This window comes from Panthera pardus, unplaced genomic scaffold, assembly GCF_024362965.1.
Source record: "Panthera pardus isolate Hobbes unplaced genomic scaffold, ASM2436296v1 HiC_scaffold_25, whole genome shotgun sequence".
NCBI lineage: Eukaryota > Metazoa > Chordata > Mammalia > Carnivora > Felidae > Panthera > Panthera pardus.
In genome coordinates, this window is record NW_026526821.1 from 85,975,138 (window position 1) to 85,997,796 (window position 22,659).

General features: G+C 42.8%; 1 protein-coding gene across 10 annotated transcripts in view; it reads right to left on the reverse strand.

The window, feature by feature from the left end:
- Nucleotides 1-22,659, reverse strand: part of AAK1 (AP2 associated kinase 1) — a 171,134-nt gene that overhangs the window by 90,754 nt on the left and 57,721 nt on the right. For all 10 annotated transcript variants that reach the window (XM_019440758.2, XM_053890763.1, XM_053890760.1 and 7 more), the window contains exon 3: nucleotides 1,649-1,767. In XM_019440758.2, the coding sequence (XP_019296303.2) occupies nucleotides 1,649-1,767 (119 nt within the window). The remainder of the gene's footprint in view (nucleotides 1-1,648; nucleotides 1,768-22,659) is intronic.

Below are 22,659 nucleotides of genomic sequence, written 5' to 3' on the forward strand. Positions count from 1 at the left end.
CATTTTTTTGGACCCCTTTCTTCTCTTTATAAAAGCATTAAACTCCAGGGCATAGAGAAATCATCACCCCTAGGTGAATATATGCACCTGATATTACCATTATTCATACATTCATTTCATCCAAAGCCCACTAAGTACAGTTAACACTTGAACAACATGAGTTCAGACTGTGCAAATCCAGACATGGATTTCTTCCCCTTAAATACAGTACAGTGCGTAAATGTATCGTCCTTATGATTTTCTTAATAACATTTTCTTTTCTCTAGCTTACTTTATTGTAAGAATACAGTATATAATACATATAACATACAAAATATGAGTTAATTGACTGTTTATGTTAAGACTTGCAGTCAACAACAGGCTATTAGTTGTTAAGCTTCGGGTGATCAAAAGTTAATATGTGGATTTTCAATGGTTCAGGGGTCAGCACCCCCACCCCCATATTGTTCAAGGATCAACTATATTATGTCACACAGTCTGCTGGAATGTAGAGCTCCTGATTTAAAATGAGTTACTTTCTGATGGCAAAATTACTTATAAGATTACGCATAGGCAATATAAACAAAATTTTGCTTTGGTGAAAACAAAAGTATTTTGTGGAAGCAAAATGGAATAAAAGACTATTTAAATTTTTTATGTATAACGTCAAACAGAAGTGAAAGTGAGAAACTCCCACATACCCAGTGATCTGCTTCGATCAGTAACCCTTTGCCAGTTTTGTTTCTCTTCTATATCCACTCATTAACTTCAAGACATCATCTTATTTCATCCATAAATATTTCAGCACATATCTCTAACAGAAATGTACTTTCTTTAAACATCATATGAATATGAATTGTGAAAATGAAGTTTTTAAGATATGAGGTATAATTAACATATAATAAAATGCACAGATCTTAAGGTGTTCAGCTGAGTTCTGACACTTATATGGTCCTAGGTAACCACTACCCAAAACAAGATATAGAACATTTCCATGGCCCAGAAAATTCCCACATGCCCCTTTCTAGTCCATTTCCCACACTCAGATGACCACTTTCTGATCTGTTATCATAGATCACTTTTGCCTGTTCTTGGACTTTTATATATGGGATCATAGAGTATGTGTGAATAAGAGGTTTCTAGTCCAAAAAAGGAGAAAACCATTCCAGGAGGAAAGAACTACATGTATAAAATATAAAAGTGTAGAAGGATATGTTCAAGGAATGCTGAAAAGCTCAAGATGGACGAAGACCAGGTTTGGGAACTGACAGAAGACAAGACTAGCAGACGAGGCTCACTGGAGAGCTGGGGTTTCTGGATTAAACCCCATACTTAATTCTGGGAATGAATTTATGAAAGAAATGTTTCCCAGTGCCCAAACTTCTTCCTCTGACCTAAAAAATTGGTCAGTTCTCTCAATACGCTCCTTTCTCTTCAACCCTCCAGCTAAGGGTGACCAAGATGGGAGAAGCATATTGCACCCCATGACTCTTCATTCTCATTTTGTGTGAGGCTCCTCTGCCATCTCAGGGAAGGGAACAAGACCCACTGCCCCGAGACACACACACACACACACACACACACACACACACACACACGCACACACACGCCTTTCTTATCAGAGGGCACATTTTAAACAAGAAGTCCCAAGTCTGAGGGGCAGCCTTACCATTATCTGGATTTCTCTCTTGCACACCTGGAGATCATGCTCATTGTTGACAAACATGCGTTTCAAGGCACATTTCATTCCATTGCTTGTCCTCACCAGAAACACGATAGCAAATCCACCTGTGAAGGAAACACACATACAAGCTCTTTTGAGTGATGTTCAAAAAGTCAAATAACCACAGTGGCTATAGCTTTCTGCTGTTACTGTTAATGGTACTGATGCCATCATCAGCTAGACCTAGGGCTTGCCTGGGCTAGAAGGCACTCTTACATTCAAGGGACTCAGAGATATTACCATGGGATTGGGTGGCAAGAGTCAGAAAAATTGTTCCTGAACACCTATATCAGGAAGAAGGAAGAACAGTAATTATCTTCCAAAGTACCTACAAATAAACAGATAAAAGAAAAAAGAACTACATTCCAATCACTGTCCTGAGCACTTTGAGCTCTTATTTAATTCTTACTACAATCCTATGAGGCTGGGTATTATTTTTCCCTTGTAGACGATTATTAGCTAGAGAAAACAGAGGCCCAAAGAGATTAGATTCAACCAAAAACTTAAAAAAAAAATTGTAAGTCCAGCACTTAACCAGAGAGGCCTGGAAGTTATTTTAATAATTGTTATAATAATAGTTGTCAATTTCAAGAAGCTTTTTCTTCCTTCCTTCTAATCCCTCCTCAGAGCTAACAATCGACCCTGAGGATTCTTCCTGCCTTTCCTACTTCACAGGCTGTTGAGAAGACACAAAATATAGGTATGAAAGGTTCCTCGACACAGCAGACACCAGGAAAGTATAACTCGATTACAGGGCAGATGTTTTAATGTTCACACTAACCTTTCTCTTAAAGACAGTCCAAAATTCATTAAAAAGTTTTATGTAACTCTAACAGAAATTCTTAAATGCTCTGGATTGGTTATATTTTAGCGTTTCACAAATTCTTACAACTCCTTACTTCAATCTCATCCCCCAAATGCTGTATGAGGTGTTCAGTACCATCGTTAACAGGGGTTATAGATAGATAAAGTGCAGGAAAGCTGTCAAAGCTGAAGGCTTCATAAGCAGTATAAGCAGTGAAGGCAGTATAAGCAGCAGTTATACTGGGCACTTTGTCCATCTACTTGCTCATACACCATCATAATTTAGCTTGAACTATCCTGTGCAATGACCCTGGGGAGCAAAAAAAAAAAAAAAAAAAAAAAAAAAAAAATTCTTTTGCTAGGCTATTATTTGCATATAGGTGATGACTAATTGGATGAAGGTGACCACAGAGGGAAGTCCCTAGTGTGGGAACTTGAGCTGAGGCTGTGGCATAGTGCTAAGGCTAGCAGCCACATGCAAAATTGATAGAGAGCAAAGTAGTGATTCTAGAGACTTCACGCCCAAGACAGAGACTTCGGCCCTGTTTAATCTCTCTGCAACCTCTGAGGCCCAGTGGCACTTCAGCAACTGTCTGTTGATGTCCATAGCATTGCCTCGTGTCTCTTCACAATGTTTACTCTTTTTCAAGTCTGCTTGGATAGGTTTTTCTGCTCCTTGTAACCAGAGAGCCTTAATCATAGAACACTATTGTATGTTTTCATACAATACACACAGAATTCTGTTTAAAAAAATGTTAATGGACTCAAATGTTCCAAGTGTGCATTTTGATAATGATTTAGCAGCCATTGCATGTTTGTGTATCTCTTGCCACACTGTCCTTCTTCAGTATTCAGATAAACACTAAAATTTGCCATGAAGTCTTTTTTCCACTGTCATCTTGAATCTTGTATCTCAGTAACATTTTCCATTTTCTTATAATACTTTAAAGTCTACTTGCACTGTTCAACTGTCAATTTTAATTCTAGAAATTTACTTTAAAAATACGTTTAAGGGCGCCTGGGTGGCTCTGTCGGGTGGGCGACCGACTTTGGCTCAGGTCATGATCTCACCATTCGTGAGTTCGAGCCCCGCATCGGTCTCTGTGCTGACAGCTCAGGGCCTGGATCCTGCTTCAGATTCTGTGTCTCCCTCTCTCTCTACCCCTCCCCTGCTCACGCTCTGTGTCTCTCTGTCTCTCAATAATGAATAAACGTTAAAAAATTTTTTTTTAATAAAATAAAATAAAATAAAATAAAATAAAATAAAAATATGTTTAAACCCCTACCACATATTGGCTAGCAGAGGTCTTGTAACATACACACATACACACAAAGTCTCAATGTTAAGATGCATATTTTTTACATTTTAATTTTTAGGATATCAGAATTTTTCTTGTAATAAGTATGTACATTTAGTGCAGTAGTATTTAATCTTCTTTTCCCCAAAAAGCTGTTAAATTCATGATGTGTCTTATTATCAATCAGAAGTGTTAATTATAAAGTTTCTATGTGTATTCATAATTATTTTGTAAACAGTTCAAGTGAGTATTCATTTTATAGGTATTTGAATTTGATTAAAGAATCACAGAACTACAGACTTTGTACCAATATGCTCTTAGAGAGCATTAAATCCAAGCATTTTGCTTTATGAGTAGAGGAATGGAATGAGGCTTAGGAGTCTCATGGCTAATTATGTAGAACCTGGAATGGTGTCACTCTGCTGGCTGTCCACAACATGTTCTTCCCACTTTACTTACCTTAGAGAAAACCTGTGTCACACCCCATTTAGATAATAAGGAGACATGTGATCGGGCTGCAGAACACAAGTTGGGAATGACTATTTCCTACAGTGGAATGCACAGAACCACTAAAGGACAGGGCAGCCCTTTCAGCAGGCTGATGATACAGCGACCTAAGATACCTGCCAGCAGATGGGAGCAGTGCAGTTTTCTTTACCAGGTAGCAAGATGACCTTTCCAGCCTGCACTCAAGAAATGAGTCAGATGCCTACCACACAATCCAGGCAGGCACAATGGGTTGAGAAGGGCCAGCCGAGACTCTCAAAGCCTATGACCATCACAGATCTAAAGGCAAAGCAATGAACCTGCGTTATCCCTAACACAGATGGAACCACACTGTTTAACATCTATGCCCATAAAAGGGCTTATGTGCAGATGGGACACATTTAAGTCACAGGTCCTTGATCATGAGACAAAATTCAAAGTCTGATAGGATTTGTCAGTTTAAAGATATTGGTCACTATCAATGTGTAACTGACCAACTGGAGATGTAAATAACCCAGTTAGAAAAAAGAGGGCATACAGCACCACTTGAGATACTTCTCTGGCACAGGCCCATGTCCACCAGACAGATCAGGGTATGAAGATTCTCGGCCACACCTAAACAGAGTTCGGGCTGTTAGAGAAGAAGGCAATTATAAGACTGTAAATAGAGAGGCTTGTTTCAGATTGAGTTGCATCCCGAGATCTGGATTAAATGGAAAAATCTAAAGCTGAGCTGGGCATAGTTTGGACAGAGGTAGAAAAGCTAATATTCACTAGAGCCTGTGCCAGTCTGCCCACTGGAACCTGGGCCAGTCCTTCTGCCTACCTGCATGTTTTTTTGAGACGCTAAGATAGGGGCATCTGGGTGGCTCAGTGGGGTAAACGTCTGACTTCGGCTCAGGTCATGATCTCGCAGTTCGTGAGTTCCGGCCCCACTTTGGGCACTGTGCTGACAGCTCAGAGCCTGGAGCCTGCCTTGGATTCTGTGTTTCCCTCTCTTTCTCTGTCCCTCCCCCATTTGCATCTGTCTCTGTCTCTCTCTAAAATAAATAAAAGCATTAAATTCTTTTTTTTGAAAAGCTAAGATATTCCCTATGATTTCCCTGGAATCCCTTTCGGGGGAAAATTCATGAATTTACTGAACCACAAAGGGAAAAAGGATTCATTCCATTATATGAGGTAAGCAAGTAAAAAGCAATGGTTCACGTAAAGGAATAGCCACTCCACAACTCCAGATAGGCATAATAATTTTGACACAGACACACTTTAGCCTCTTAAATATGTGGGAATACTTTTTTATTTCCGCAAAGAAACATGCTTTCTCCCACTTTCCCTCAAATACATAGCACTCTTGGGTCCAACTTTATCCCCCTAATTTTTAATGATATGGATGGGTACTTAACACTCACTATGAAAGCAGAGATTTTGTCTCTTTAGTTCCCCTCTGTACCCTTATGCCCTAGAATAGTGCCTAACACATAGTGGGCACAGTCAAAACTTAATTCATTTTCCTCTCCTTGTTACTACAGAGAATAGAAAAGGTTACAGACAGCAGGCGAGACCACAGGAAATAAAGCAATGGTTCACGTAAAGGAATAGCCACTCCACAACTCCAGATAATGGGTGCCATGGGAATATGGACCCAGCTTTGTCAGATGTGCTAGTATCTAAAGATAAGCTGGAAACCCAAAATTTTATGTGAAATATCTAGATGTAAACACTGGCAACAATCGCATTTTATTTTATTTTATTTTATTTTTTAATTTTTTTAACGTTTATTTATTTTTGAGACAGAGAGAGACAGAGCACGAACAGGGGAGGGGCAGAGAGAGAGGGAGACACAGAATCTGAAACAGGCTCCAGGCTCTGAGCTGTCAGCCCAGAGCCCGACGCGGGGCTCGAACTCACGGACCGTGAGATCATGACCTGAGCCGAAGTCGGACGCTCAACCGACCAAGCCACCTAGGCGCCCCAACAATCGCATTTTAAATTAACACTGGACAGGCCAACACTGCAGAGGCTAAAGGAAACACATCTGAAAGGCTGAGTCTCTGAGCCTACAGTTTCTTACTCTGATCTAATCTAACACCTCATCTTACTGAAGGCCAGGGGATGAAGTGCCACAGCCAGTGGTACACAAAGTGAAAAAATATATACACATATATAAGCTCATACACTGGTTGTCACAGTTCTTGACCCTCTTCCCTGAAGTGGAGTTTTTGGAATTTGCCTCCACCCAGCATTTGTATTTGACTTTATACTTTTTCAAAGGCATTTCAAAATAGGGGTGCCTGGGTGGCTCAGTCAGTTAAGCGTCTGGCTCTTGATTTTGGCATTTTGGCTCAGGTCATGATCTCATGGTTCATGGGTTTGAATCCTGCATCAGGCTCTGCACTGACAGTGTGGAACCCACTTGGGATTCTCTCTCTCTGACCCTCCCTCTAACTCTCCCTCTCTTTCTCTCAAAATAAATAAGTAAACTTTTTTTTAAAAGGCATTTCAGGTGCCTGGGTGGGTCAGTCAGTTAAGCATCCGACTGGCTCAGGTCATGATCTTGCAGTCCATGAGTTCGAGCCCCGTGTCAAGCTCTGTGCTGACAGCTCAGAGCCTGCAGCCTGCTTGGGATTCTGTGTGAATAAATGCAATCATACAGTATGTATCCTTGTGTCTGGCTTCTTCTGTATAATATTTCTGATATTCATCCTCATTGTTACATGTATCAGTAGCTGGGTTGTTGGCTTTTTTTAATTGCAGACTAGTATTCCATTATATAAATATTCCATAGTTAGTTTATCCATTCACCTGTTGAAGAACATTTGAATTGTTTCCAGTTTGGGACTATTACAAATAAAGTGTTCATATAGACGTCCATTTTTTTGTAGATATGAGTGTTTATTTCTCTTAGGTAAATAAGTAGGAATGGAATTTGCTGGGATATATGGTAAGTGCATATTCAGCTTTATAAGAAACTACTAAATAGTTCTCCACAATAGTTATACCATTTTGCATTCCCAACAGCCACACATGAGAGTTCTGGTTGTTCCACACCCTCATCAACACTTAGTATGGTTAATACAATTGTTAATATTGTTTTCTTTTAGCCATTCTAGTGAGTGTGTAATGATACTTCATCATGGTTTTAATGTGCATATCCCTATAGATCCTTCAACATTTAAACTCCTAGGATTAGCTGCTTTCTAACACTTTCCTGCTAAAAGGCTATTAATAAGGACAGGATCACAGAATTACTGATGAAACTACTGCGGTAACTTGGGCTTCTATCTCTCAAGCAAAGATGAGAGAAGTGCCTAATTCTCTTCTGCGAGAGGCAGACAAGTGAGACTTGTATACAGAGGGGGAATTATATAATCTCTAAAAACTCAACTCTGATATCAACAAGAGATCATGGTCCTCAATATCATTACCATGGCTGACCCTTTTTAAGCAGAATGTCGTCAGGAGCCTAAGCATGATATTTGACATCAGCAACGGGGCTTTTGAGGAACTAAGTGCAGTACCTCTCCTGGCTTCGTCTCAAATACTGAATCATGCTAGATAGCACCAGGCCCCAGGGGCTGCTCTGAATGAATCAAGACACCAGTGGCTTCCACTTAGCAAAGAAAAGTAAGGGATGGGGGCAGTAAGGTGACAGGGAAGAGAAGAAAAACACCAAAGCGACAATCTCCATAGCGGTGTGCGCACAGATGGGGACCAGCTGGGCAGACAATGAGCATGATTAGACCCAGGACTGAGATGCAAAAGAAGCCCGGCATGGTGCTGAGACAGGGTTTCTGGATTTGCTGCCAAAGAGGTTTGGGTGGATATTTTAATATCGGGCACAGATTCTAGCCACTAAAAATCTGCTACCTGCTTATTTCCTACAGGGGAAGGAAACTTCATTTCGTAACATAAGTCCCATCTACACTTTTAGAAATGCCTTCTACTTGTCTGAGATGAAAGGAGACACAAACCAAAGGAACCAGAGGGTACTGAGAAAAACCTCGTCCGGATCCATATTCTGCTCCTGTCTTCCAGTTTTTCGCCCCACAAACTCTTGTTTCTCTTCTAAAATAAGATTTAACCCAATGAATGCTGTTGACTTAATGCAATTTCTCTCCAAATGACATGAGGAAGAGAAAATAAGCATACAACAACCTTCAGAAGCTGGTCTAAAGAATCAGACAGAGAACCCAGTTAAAGTGGAATTTATCCAGGAGCTATAAAAGAAAGGGCAATACTAGACAAGTTGCTGGATCTCTTTGGCCTGTTTTCTCAATGGCAGAAATTAAGACTAAATAAGTGGTTTTTAAACAGTTCCTCAGAGCCTTAGGACACAGGAGGTACTTCCAGTGGCCCCAGGAGGAAAAAAAAATATTCCATTTAAGGGTGGGATGCTCCACACAGCTTCCTTTTATCTGTTTAATTCTGAAAAAGACACTGGGGAAAAAAGCGGGGGGCTCCTGCTTTAAAGGAGAAGGAGAAAAGTAGTTCTTTATAAAAGAATGTTCTATAGTTCTATATAAAAGTATTTTATAAAGAAAAAAGGACCACACCACTACTAGTCCTACAACGGGCCCTTGTCTACATGACTACTGCAGATAGAAATAAGTACAGGCAGTTCTGGGGCGGGGGCTGTGCCACTACATCCCCCCCCCACACCTCCCACACCCCCCACACCCCCACCCCCCACCCCTGCTTACATTGAGATCACATAGTATTCCTTTGCAGTCCAACGGGTTAGGCTCAAACAGGCCACAATCTCCATGAAGCCCTGTCCTCACATCTGCCGAGGGTAGCTGATATCCACCTCATACTTTAGGGGAGGATTACATGATAAACAGAGCACCAAGCACAGCAAAGATATGTGATGAATATTAAAGGTTCCATCTCCCCCCACCCCGCCCCCAACACCAAATCCTTTGTATTTGTATGATACCTAATTTATCGTAAAGTTCTAAATCTGGAATATCTTCTGGAGATCAAGGGCATAAATCCAAACGCCAATAGGGGCCAGGAGATCATGCAAAGGAGGGAAACAGTCCAGGTATAGCAAAATGTATAGACGGAGTCCAGGCACACAGACTCACTGTCATAAAGATGATGAAGAAGCATGGGGACTGCACAAACCAGAAAGTGCATGCCCCAGCTCACAGGCAGCCACTCCTCAAATCCAGCCGATAATTGCCATGGAGGAATGTGGGCTGAGGGTTGCCAAGTTTTTTTTACTTCCAAGAAAAGCTAGAGTTTTCTCTGAAATCTCCTGATTTTTAAATCCGGGCAACAAACTTTAAAAAGAAATCTCTTAAACCCTGTGCAGTGAAGGAACTCTATTTCTGGGCTAGGACTGAACTAGAGAACCCTGCTTTGATCTTTGGGAGCCTTGTGAAGTAAGCAGGGCATGTATTACAATCTGCACTTGACCGGCTAGAAAATTGAGGCATAGAGAAAAGCCTAGGTGGCTTTAGTTTTGCCACTTAGTGGCAGGGCCAGGGCTAAAATGCTGGTGTGCCAGTTCCTGGCCCTCATCTCAGTCTACACTCTCCTCTGCCACCATCCCCTCCCTGCAACAGTGAACCACGCAGGCACACCTCCACTATCAGGGCAGGGGAGGGAAAAGACACAGGGAAAGGCCAGGGGGCCTCTCCAGTGGACCAGGCAGGAGAGAGTCCTCTGTTCGGGAAGAATTTGGGTGCACAGTCTGCAGTGTATGTGAGCTCCCACAGGGAGTGACAACCAAGAGGCCAACAAACACCCATGTATCGAATATTCACATTGAGGACAACTTTGTCAAAAGTTGCAGGAGGAACAAAAATTTTCACAGCTCTGTAACAGATGGCAAAGAGCACAGCAAAGATTTTATAAGAGAAAAGGGCAGTCTGCATCAGTTGTCAACACTGATTTCAGTGGGGACCCGGGGTTTGTTTTTTAACGTCAATCTCTCCTCACTTGCTGCAGATTAAAAACCACCATGTGCCAGCTCCTTCTGGGGGAACATGTCTAAGCAGTCCTTTCCCCAGGCAGAAAGAACACCCAGATGGGGGAAGACTAGAGACATTCACCTCCCTCTCCCATCAGGAACCATGGGCACAAAGTCAGAGACTGGCAAACTTTGGCAGCGGCACTGAAACAGCAACCGGACCCAGTAAGCCCACAGCCCAGGCTGAATGTGGGGCAGCTCATATTGGCTCTTCCTTTCCAGGACTGGGACTCTTGGAGAGCATCTCCAGTTCAGGCGGTTCTCTTTAGGGGTTTGGCAAGAGTCTTAAAAAAAAAAAAAAAAAACAAAAAAACAAAAAAACATTTCTAAGGACGGTACCTATCTGCCTGGGAACAAAAAGTTAGAGTTCAAGAATCAAGTTGGCTCACACACACCACAGGCGTGTGAAGTACTGCACATAGGACCAGAACCAGAGCACGTGGGGCCTCATCTGTCACCAGCTCCAGCCAACCAAAAGAGAGCCTTCCCAGAGCTGCCCAGCCCCACCTTCGCTGCAGCGTCACCATGGGGTTAGCTCTCGGACAAAGGGTGAGAGACATCAGTAGGGCCACATTCTGTGTTCACTTAAATCCACTGAGCAGCTTTCCTGGGTCAGAATGAGCCATTTCCTCTTCTCTATACCACAGCCAGGGGGATGATCTTTTAAAAACCAGAAAGTGACTATCATTCCTCTGTTTGGAACTCCCCAGGGGCTTACTGCCCCTCTCTGAATAAAATTCCAAACGCTGGCTCCAGCCCGCAAGGCCCTACATGAAGTGACGTGATCTCTCCGCAGCCTCACTCACACACCACAGCCCGCCACTGCTCACTCTGGTCCAGCCCTGGTTGCGTTCTTTCTTCCTCGGTGTTGCTTATACTCCACCCTCCCTAAAGATTTCTGTGCCTGCTTCACCCTTTGCCCTGTTCATTCTTGGCCTGACCAGCTCCTACTAAGCATTCTTTAGGTTTTAGGCTGTGACTCCGATGAGGCTCCCTTGATGCCCTGGCCCCACCCCCTTCTTCTGATTTAAATTAAATCCCTTGTTACTCACAGTACCCTCTACTTTTCCTTTGGGACATGTCAGGAGTATAATTAAATATTTAGGTGGTAATTCCCGGTTTGATGTCTTCTTCCCCCCAAATCCTATAAACGGCACAAAGTCAGGGACAATGACGGACTTACTGTGCCCTCTGTCACCCAGTACCATGCCCACCGCATGGAAGATACTCAAGTGCGTGTTACACACTGTGTTTGCCTAGCACCATAAAGGATACACTCCCCCCCACCACCGCCGCCAAAAAAACCACAACAACAAAAACAAAACAAGAGAAAACATTACATGGTCCTAGGCTTTCAGAAGGTTAAACTCTAGTTTGGAATAGAAGGGACACACTGGAAGAAAAGTGGTAAAGTAGTCTACCCCTAACGGGAAAAGCCCTGAATGCTCAGCCTAGCACAACCGAGAGCTGTGTGAGACTAGAGCCGACTAGACACTTAGGTCCGCAGCATGCTCACAGTGCGGCGTTATGGAGAGTTGTACAGAAATCTCTGTGCTGTTACAGAGTGACACTTAATTCTGTGCGCTGTCCCTTCTTTTGAAAGTAGCACTTGAGCTGGAAACGAAAACCCTCTTCAGTTAAGAAGGAAAAGAAATCAACACCCCCCTGCTCCATCCTGCGTCATCCCTCACCTGAAGAAGTGGAGAGCCTCTTGGGCCCGAACCGTCTCACTCCCCCTAAGCCACTGGTGCCAGCAATCTTCTAATAAGTGGTGTGCAACCAGAGCAGCTGAGGTCAGATCCGCCAGCCCCTGCCTGCATACACCCAAGCTCTGGCTCTTAATCATCTCCACCAAGCCGTGATGTGTGTTACTGGTCCACACTCTCCAAAGGAAAACTGGGGTTTTGGGAGAGGCAAATATGGCTGACATTCTGTCAGCTCCCAATTGTTCATTCTAGAGCGTTCCATTTTAACTTCATGCTAAAGCCTTTTCTCTGAGGTTAAAGATTTCTGAATGTACTACCCATCACCGCATAGACCAGCCCCTAGGTCGTGGTCCCTCCCCCAGGACTTGTGCACCAGTTCACAATTTCCTCCTCATCCCAACTCCTGCCATCACCAAGTTGATTTCACTGAGACTTAACAATTCTATGCCCTAAACTTCCTCTACTCCATCCTGGGTGCTCCTTCATACTCTCCTCTTTTCTTACCAAGAGAACTAAAATAGAATCCTCGGCTTCTGTGCCTTGGACCTCTTTCTCTTTTAAAATTCACATATAAGAAATCCCCTTAAAAGTATTCACTAGTTCTCCAAAGCCAGAATAAACACCAAATTCTTCACACAGTAGTATGTAAGAACCTTTATATTTTCCCCCATTTTATGAAAAATGTCAAACATACAGTAAAGTTGAGATCATACTTCAAATAGCCACATATCCACCTCCTAAAGTGTACAAATGTTAACATTTTGGTATACTTATTTTATCACATATATATCATCCATGTATGTAAACATAACTCCTCTTACTTTTGACCCATTTCCAAGTAAAGTGCAGACCTCAGTGCTCTTCACCCTAAATGCTTCAGCATGCACATCTTTAACTTGTGTTCAGAGTTCACAGGTATTTTGGTGGGGGGGGGGGGGAGAGTAGAAATAAAAGTCTATTTACAGTGAAATGTACAAATCTTAAGTTTATTATTGGATGGGTTTTGATAAATACATTTATTGTAACCCAGACCCCTACCGAGATATCAAACCTTTCCATCACTCAGAAAGTTGGCTCATTACCCCTTCCAGAGAATCCCATCCTTGTATTCCCCCTAGAGACAACCACTGTTTTGCCTTTATCATCTATTACTGGTTTTGTGAACTTTAGAACTTCATATAAATGGAATCATACAGTATAGACATTTTTTGCATAAGGATCTTTTACTCACCATAATAGTTTGTTGAGTGTATCAGTATATTACTTTTACTGCTGACCTGCTTATCATTTTCCTTACAGAAAGACATTGAGTTATTTCAAATTTGGAACTATTATGAAGGAAGCTCTATAACACATTCTTCTGTAAGTCTTTTGTATCATAAAATAAATATTTCTCTTGGGTAAATACCTAATACTCAAGAGTGTAAGTGCTGGACCACCAGGCAGATACATAATTAATAAGAAACTGCCAGAACTTTTCCCAAAGGGGTTATATCATTTTATACTCCCACCAACAACGTATGACAGTTCTAGACTCTTTAGAATCTAAAGACAGCCCTGCCTCACCCAGCTCCATTTCCCAATGCTCTTTCCTCCTCCACCACCACGGTATCAGAACTTGAACCTTTCTATTGCTTTATTCCCAGGAGGTTTACATGTGCTATTCCCTCTGCTTGGAACATCCTGTCCTAATCTTCTGCTTGATAAAAGGAGTTGAAGATTGTCAAAATAACACCTCTTCTATGAAGTCCTCCCTTTCCCTGACAATCATCCCCAAGCTTTCTTATTACCACCCATTTGGCCATTACCTCCACTGTCTTACTTATCACAATGTACTGTGATTATCTGTGAGACGTTAATCTCTTTACTAGATAACCTGAGGTAAAGAGGGAGCCACTCTTTTCTGCCTTGGTAGAATAATGCTTGTTATGTTATCATAATGCTTTGTGACATACTAAATGATACTTTGCAAAGCATTTTTTTTTACATAAAGTGTACTATTTATACTTTATGATACTTTAATATTATCATTAAACACCAGTTTAAGGACTCTGAATACTGTGAAATCCTAAGGACAACATTCTACATTGTTTTCCACAGGTGGGACGCCTGAAAAATGGATCACCAAAGAAAATTAAAATGGCAAAAGAACTTCTTGGAATCCTCAGGACTAGCACAATGCTTGGTACATGATAGATGATTAACAGATGTCTCATAAATAGCAAATCCAATAATGTTGTTTCCGTGCTTATAATTCTCTGCTAGCTCTCAACCAGCTGTGAGATCAAAATCCCAGTCTTCACGTGGCATACAAGGCCCATCATAATCTGCAGCCCACATTGAACTGAGTTGCCTGGATAGCATCCTCTGATGGATGCCTCTATGCTTTTTCCTTATATTCTCTATCTGGAAAACCTACCTTCTGTTTATTAGTAAACTTGTAGCTGTAAGGACAAGCGTCGCTCAAACCAGGACTCCTATGTGAATGTTCACCTCACAGAATGTCCATCTTCGCATTATTTTCTTACCCTGATTATATCCCACTTGCTTGCATACCAGTCTGTCTCACTAGGACTACATTCTCTCAGACGGCAAAGATTTTACTTTATTATTATGCATTGTAAAAAAACAGTGGTCCGGCTTACCATACTCTTCAACCCATGCTGAAATAATGATTAGATATGTTGTATCAAGTGACCCCCTTCTCCTAGCCACACCAAAGTGGACCAGGAGTGGGCAGCTGGTGCACATTCTCCCTTGAGCGCCCAAGGCAAGAAAATGGCTTCCAGTCATGAAATAAATAAGTTACGAGGATAAAAGATATAACACAGGGAATGTAGTCAATGGTGGTGTATGGTGACAGATGGTAGCTACACTTGTGGTCAGCATTACACAATGTACAGACTTGTAAAATCACTATGTCGTACACCTGAAACTAACGTAACATTGTGTATCAGCTATACTTCAATTAAAAAAAAAAATCCTGGGGGCGCCTGGGTGGCTCAGTCGGTTAAGCGTCCGACTTCAGCTCAGGTCACGATCTCACGGTCCGTGAGTCCGTGAGTTCGAGCCCCGCGTCGGACTCTGGGCTGACGGCTCAGAGCCTGGAGCCTGCTTCCGATTCTGTGTCTCCCTCTCTCTCTGCCCCTCCCCTGTTCATGCTCTGTCTCTCTCTGTCTCAAAAATAAATAAACGTTAAAAAAAAAAAATTTTTTTTAAAAATTCTGTAAAAAAAAACAAAAAAAAAGCAAGAAAATGGAGCACTTGTAAGAAGTTGCAATCCAAGACTATGTGCCTCCAAGGGGAAAGAGACGGACAAAAGAGCCATCTGATAACTTTCCAACACTCATAAAATCCAGCTTCATTTCCTACTGTTGGATTCTGTATTTATGCAATAAATTCCTTGTTACTTAATCTAATGTGGATTAAATTTCTGTGTCTTGACCCTGATGACCCTAAGAAAACTTGTACCAATATGATTATAAAATACACGCTCTGGTACAATCTAAGGTTTAATCATTTTAACCAATTCAGGCTCCTTTAACAAAAAGTATCCAGAAGAGAATGTTAAAACAGAGTACTGAAAACCGCACTTGAAGAGTGAGAATGTTTAAGTTAAGACTACATTTACATTAAAGTAGAACCTGCAATCATACACAAAGATCTATGGCAGAAAGTGGTCAAACCTATTTGGGAAAGGACAGCCACAAGGAATTTGAACAGGGAAACATGGTCTGCATCATAACCTTTGTTGGGCTCACAGATCAGGGTCAGGGAATAGGGGACCCTCAGCTCTCAGAACACTTATTATCTGGGGAAGCCAGGAAGATGGTTTTTACCTGGGTTTATCAGAAAGCAATCATAAAGAAGAGGACTTAGCTCTCCAATGAGAGGAAGAAAACAGGGTGGAACCTTTCGTATCAAGTGAAAAGAAGAGCTCAGGCATGGACAGCCCCGGAGAGGCCTGTCAAAAGATCAGGTGTAACCGGCAGTGACTGACGCACTGAATCACACGCAGGGAAAACTTCCTCTGCTTTGCTGTACAACCAGGGTCGGGACCAGGATGAGCAGAGAGAGACACATGCCATAGACACAAAAGACAAAGTCCATATTGATGATTTTTCCTTTCCACTCAGGCTGTGGTATGGCTGGACACAGCAATGTTATTAAACTGATCCTGTATTTTAAACTCTGATACTTGGTTCATCACTGCATTCATTTTTATTTCTTTAATATTGCATAAAATATTACTTAGGCTGATTACTGAGTTTTAGGGTGCCCCTAAATTCTGTACTTGACATAAGCTCCTCACTGTAGTCTCAGCTCTACATGAAACTGCTGTCTGCCTGGGAGAGAAATCTGCTCGGGCACCAGTGTCCACACTGTCCTTGCACTCTACTCCACAGCAGATCTCAGAGGTCAACACAGTAGCGGGGGAGGGTAGAGAAACTCAGTGAGTGACTCTAAAGGGAGTGGGGGCTGGGCCACAGGAAGAAACGCAGAATTGTCGAGTCTGTTTCTGGCTCTCTGTGGGAACTACCGTGATGCCGTAGAGCTCCGGGGACAGCCTACTCCCAATCCCTCTTGGACACAGTGGGGATCAGACCTGACTCAGGCACCAAACAAACATAAAGAAACCAAGTCTCACTGAAGCAGAGGTCAAGTACTAACAGCCCAGATACCAAATGTGTATAAGCTCATGGACTAGACTAATAACAAATGAGTACCAATCACAGCACAACAGAGAAACGTAAGTTAGGGAGAAAGGTGGGTCTTCTAATAACAAGCCTCTTTTAGCTCTCAACAAAGGGTTGAAAAAAGAGGCTACAGGGTCGAGTGCAACCAGAAGCTTACAGAAAAAATATCTGAAGCTTAATTAGGGAAGTGTTCACTCTCTCAGGAACCCACACAGGGCACTAGCAAAAACCAAGATGTCACAGGATTCCAAGAGGTTTATGCCAAACAAGGAAGGGAAGTAGATCTGAAGACCAGAGGGTCCTACCCGACCTGGAAGAGGAGGACAAGGATCCAGTACTCCTACAAAGAAAGTTGAGGAAAGAGTTCAGCACTCCCTGAGCTACATCAGCGAGCAGGGCAAGTTAGGCAGTCATACTTTCTAGTAGGAATGGCAGCTGGCATGTGGCTAAAAGCAACATGGAAGTAGCATAAAAAAACCTGACAGATCTCTTGACTCATAAGTTTCATTTCTGGGGACGCCTGGGTGGCTCAGTCGGTTGAGCGCCCAACTCTTGATTTCAGCTCAGGTCAGGATCCCAGGGTCTTGGGATTGAGCCCCATGTCAGGTTCTGCACCGAGCATGGAGCTTGCTTAAGATTCAATCTCTCTCTCTCTCTCTCTCTCTCTCTCTCTCTCTCCCTATGCCTCTCTCCTCCACTTGTACACATACTCTCTCTCTAAAAAAAATTAAAAATTAAAATTCAGAAGATTAAAAAATTTTTCATTTCTGGTAATCTTTTTAAAGAAATAATCTGAAATATATTTTGTACAAAATGTGCAAAATGTGTACAAAAATGCTCAAGACAAAAAAAACATGAGAAAAGAACATTACCTAAATGTCCAATAAAGAAAAATTTGGTTAAAAGATTAGTCTGGTCAGACACAAAAACACTGTATAGCTATTAAAATATTTACCATTAAAAAAATTGTTTTTAGTTGATTTATTTATTTTGAGAGAGAGAGAGCAGGGGGAGGGGCAGATAAGGAGAGAGAATCCCAAGCAGGCTCCGCACTGTCAGTGCAGAGCCTCAGTGGGGCTCCATCTCATGAACCATGAGATCATGGCCTGAGCCAAGATCAAGAGTCAGACGCTTAACCGACTAAGGCACCCGGGCGCCCCTATTTAACATTTTTAATATGCTAGCATGTACACAATATAGCAAATTTAAAAAACAAGATAAAAAGTTCTTTGTTGGGAACACAACTATGTGAAAATGCATATGTGGAAAAAAAAAAGAAAACATATACGTATAGCAAAAACACTAGAAGAAAATAAAACGAAATGTTATGACTAAAACACAACAAGATGTTATGACTAAAACACGCAAAAATTTTCCAAGACTGAGTTGCCTATAGATGATGGGGTTACAGATGATTGCTTTCTTCCTTATCCTTTTCTCTATTTTCCAAATTTTTTTATAATGACCACATATTACCTTTCTTAAGTTATAAAAAAAAAAAAAAAAAAAAAAAAAACAACTTCTAGTTGTTTGTTTTTAAAGAAAAGCCTGCCCTCCAAACCTGGGGAGGCATGTTGAGAAGCTAAGTCTCCAAAAAGGACCAGAAGCACACCAGCACCAACCAGTGTACTAAATTACCTGTGGAGAAAATTTTCTCTGTCTTTGATGTAAATCTAGGGCTGGGACTAGGGTGTGGGGAGAGAGGCACCTGCCTGGGGCACAAAATCTAAGGGAGTGCCAAAAAGCTCAGTATTCAAAGTAAATAATCCTTCCCTCCAGCTGGCGCTGCTGGTCACATCGCTAGTCACCAGATGAAGTGAGGGGCTCACCCCAAGGCGGCCTTAGCTTCCTTGAAAGGACGGAGCACCTCAGCAGCGGCTGAGAAAAGCTCAAAGTAAATAATATTTTTAACATACTTTGTAAATGAATATTAATGCAAAAAATTCACAAGTTTCAACTTTTTTTTCAAGTTTCAAATTTTTCAATAAAGACAGGGTCAGTGTTTATTTTTTTTCCTTCTGCCTCAGGTTCCAACATGGCTGGGCACAACACTGTTATTGATCCTGTCTTATTTAAAAGTCCGATGTTTTGCCCATCAGGGATACTTTGCATTAATTTGTTTCTATACTTACCGTAGTCCTGACTGGCTAATTTCCTAGGAAATGCTTCCACCCCTCCGTCACGGTAAGGGCAGTGAGGTGGACCAGTGCCTATCTGGTCTGATGGCAGTACTAAGCAGGAACACAAGAGTGGTGATGGCCTTGAGGGGAATAATCTGGTCCAGAGTGCCCCACGCACTCTCCCAGGTTCCCCTGACTCAACTCTAATCCAGTCTCTCTCTCCAGTGATATTCTGGGATCAAAATAGAAAATGCCTTTCTATTAAGAAAATTTACAATACACAATGACTGACACCCCCATTCAATTATAAAAGGAGCATTAGTTCTTAACAGAATGCTAGTTTAAAATTTTGCATGTTAAGGGACTGCCTGGGTGGCTGTCGGTTGAGCATCCGACTTCCGCTCAGGTCATGATCTCGCGGTCCATGAGTTTGAGTTCCATGTTGTGTTCTGTGCTGACACTGCAGAGCCTGCTTGGGATTTTCTGTCTCCTTCTCTCTCTGCCCTCCCCTGCTCACGCCTGCCTCTCTCTCTCAAAAATAAACATTAAAAAAAATTGCACATTAACAATTATGCTTGAGTCCAATGGTGGTATAAAAACATGATGCACAGATAAACATCCAGGACGCAAGGGAATGACGATGAATTATAATAATGAGCTCAACTAACCATGCTTATGAGAAGTTTATCAAGGCCTGGGTCCTCATGGTGACAAGCAGAGGCACATATCTAGATGAAAATGGCCTCCAGAGCTCAAGAGCTCCAGTCAATGATCACAGAAGCACCATCCCTCTGGACAGCAGTCTGAAAAACTGCTCTGTCAAATATAATGTGACTATAAGGGAAAGAAACATACACCCAATATAATGTGACATGGTCTTTTCTCCGTCAGACCTTCACATCTTCCAGCTACTTCATAGCACATCTGTTTAGAACACATCCAGAAATAGCACTACTGAGATTCAGCTCTGTGCCAAGCACTTTCACATGCATCATCTAATTGCATCCTCATGACAATCCTGTGAGGCTAAGTATTATTATATGCATTTATCCGATGGGGAACCACAGGTTCATTCTGTGAGCAGCAGGACCCCAATAACCTGGGCATGTTTGGGCCCAGTGCCCTGGATCTTTGCCTCATAGGCTCATTTCTCAAAGCCGACCTACAAAACGGGCTTCCAAAGCACCCCCCACCCCAGCATATTCTACTCTTCACCCACTCAGGGACTCAAATCTCATTTCACCAATAAAGACATGTGAGACACAGCAAAGCAGAAACAATTCACTAAACATTCTATGACCTGATCCCTGGTACCATGCACCTAAGAGTGGGCCACTGTGCTGTCCTGAGGAACCAGGGGGAGTGGGATTTACTCCCCCACTGTAAGAAATGGTGCCCTACACTCCCATCGGGTTCCATTCTAGGTAAAAAACAAAAAGGAACAACAAAAAACCCCACACCCCATCGCAAGGAGAGCTGAGTGACAGTATGGGAGAGTGCCAAGTCACCCCCGGTGCGCCAGCTTTCAGCACATCATCTTCTACCTACCAGCACGGTGGAAGAGATCATTTTCCTGGACCTGCTGCACAAGCAGACTGTGGGAGGGACTTGAGCTACAAAGCTTCGGTTACATTCCGTCCTTCCAGGCCCTAACCCCTCTCCTCCTGCCCTTTGTATTCACTCTAACAGCAGGAGGCCAGGTACTGGCAAGAGACCTCTTCTCATCTCTACCACACTTGTTTCCACAGGGGACATAAGAGACCCGGACCCAGCAGCAGCAGCACCTTTGGCTGGGGACTAGCACTTTAGGTGGGGAAGGTAGTGAGATGGTGAAGACGCTAATCGCATTCTTAAATTCTACTTCTTTTCACCGGCCTTGAGTATCTCTCTCACCTTCACCTTCACTAAGGCTCCCTGAGGAATTCAGCCTCCCTGGGCAATGTGGTCTCAGTTGAAGGAGAAGGCCTGCATTCTCCTCCTCCTCGCAGTTCTTCCCTCCCGCTCCCAGGGCTATAGAGGGAAACTGGGTGCCTTACCCCTCTGCTTTCAAGCAGTAATTATGCCAAAGTCAAGGGTTTGGGCTGAAGTAAAAAACAGCGTTAGACAAAATCAGAGCACACACCTCCCAATGGGCCTATATTAGTTAAGAGTATGTGGGGCTGTGGGAACTATTTCCACTGAAATTTTGAACAGATAAAGAAGCCTTTAGACTTTTCTCTGAATGCTGAATATTAAGAGATGCTGACTGGTCTGAGCCTGCTTCATTGTAATTAGTGATTCAATCCTAAGGAAACCTGAGAATCCAATGCTGAGCACATCTACAACCTGGCTCAGATAAGAGTTCAAGTGCAAGGAGATCCTACTCCCGGTGTACTACCTTCCCCCCAACTCCCACTGATCTATGCAGCCACTTTCACTTCTAAAATTATTCTCTGGGTCAAAAGCATCATTAAAAAAAAACCTTAACACTAAAAGGGGCCTCAACTCCTCCCTTTCCACCTCCCCAAACTACCAACAGTTCTAGAGTCCCCAAAAGTCCTGAATCCAGCCAGTGTCCTCGACTTTCACAATCCTCCCTCTTCCAAGTTCCTTCCATCAGCCAGCCTGCCTCCATCCCTCCTCCTGTCTCTGGAGCCCTTCGCTGTGTCTTTAAGGATTTCACGCCAGGGGCTCCTGGATGGCTCAGTCAGTTGGGCTTCCGACTTCAGCTCAGGTCACATTTTCACAGTTTGTGGTTCGGTTTGTGGTTCGGGCCCCGCGTCGGGCTCTGTACTGACAGCTCAGAGCCTGGAGCCTGCTTCCGATTCTGTGTCTCCCTCTCTCTGGCCCTCCCTGGCTCATGCTGTGTCTCACTCTCTCTCTCAAAAATAAAATAAAAAAACATTAAAAAAAATTTAAGGATTTCACTCCAGAAACTGTCTCTCCTCTCCTGTATTTACAGTGGCTCCTCTCCACTGCCTCTTTCCCACCAGTATTTAAACATGCTCTAAGTTTCTCTGATCTTAAAAAGAAAAAAGGAAAAAAAAAACCTCTTCGCCCCCCCCTTTTTTTTTATTTTTGAGAGAGACAGAGCACAAGCGGAGAAGGGACAGAGAGAGAGAAGAGAGGGGCAGAAGATCCGAAGCAGGCTCTGTGCTGAGCCCAATGCAGGGCTCAAACTCAAGAGCTGTGACATCATAACCTGGGCCGAAGTCAGACACTCAACCAACTGAGCCACCCAGGTGCCCCCTTCACCCTTTTCTTAATCCAACTAGCTACCACCTCTTTCCTCTTTTACACTCAGACATTTTTAATGGCCTAATACTCTTCTCTCTCTCCACGTTCCACTTCCCACTCATTCAAAAGCCTCTTGTAACCTGGTTTCTGCCCTTTGCAAGGCCCTCTCCATGGCTCAGTCAAGCACACTGCTTTTCAGGCATTGTCTCACATGTCAGCCACACAGCACATTTCAGTGGCGACACTCTTGAATCATGCACTCTTTCCATTGGGCTTCCAAAAAAAAAGGACATTACATACTCAGCTTTCCTCTTACATCTCTGTCCACTTCTTGATCTGCTTCAGAAGTCCTCATCTTCAGGGTGCCTGGGTGGCTCAGTCTTTTAAGCGTCTGACTTCAGCTCAGGTAATGATCTCATGGTTTGTGAGTTTGGGCCCCGCGTCGGGCTCTGTGCTGACAGCTCAGAACCTGGAGCCTGCTTCGGATTCTGTGTCTCCCTCTCTCTCTGCTCCTCCCCTGCTTGCACTCTGTCTCTCTCTCTCTCAAAAATAAACAAACACTAAAAACAATTAATAAAAAAAAAGAATTCCTCATCTTCCTGCTTCTTAAATACTATAGTGTCTCTTCAGGGTTCAGTCCTGAGCCATCTCTA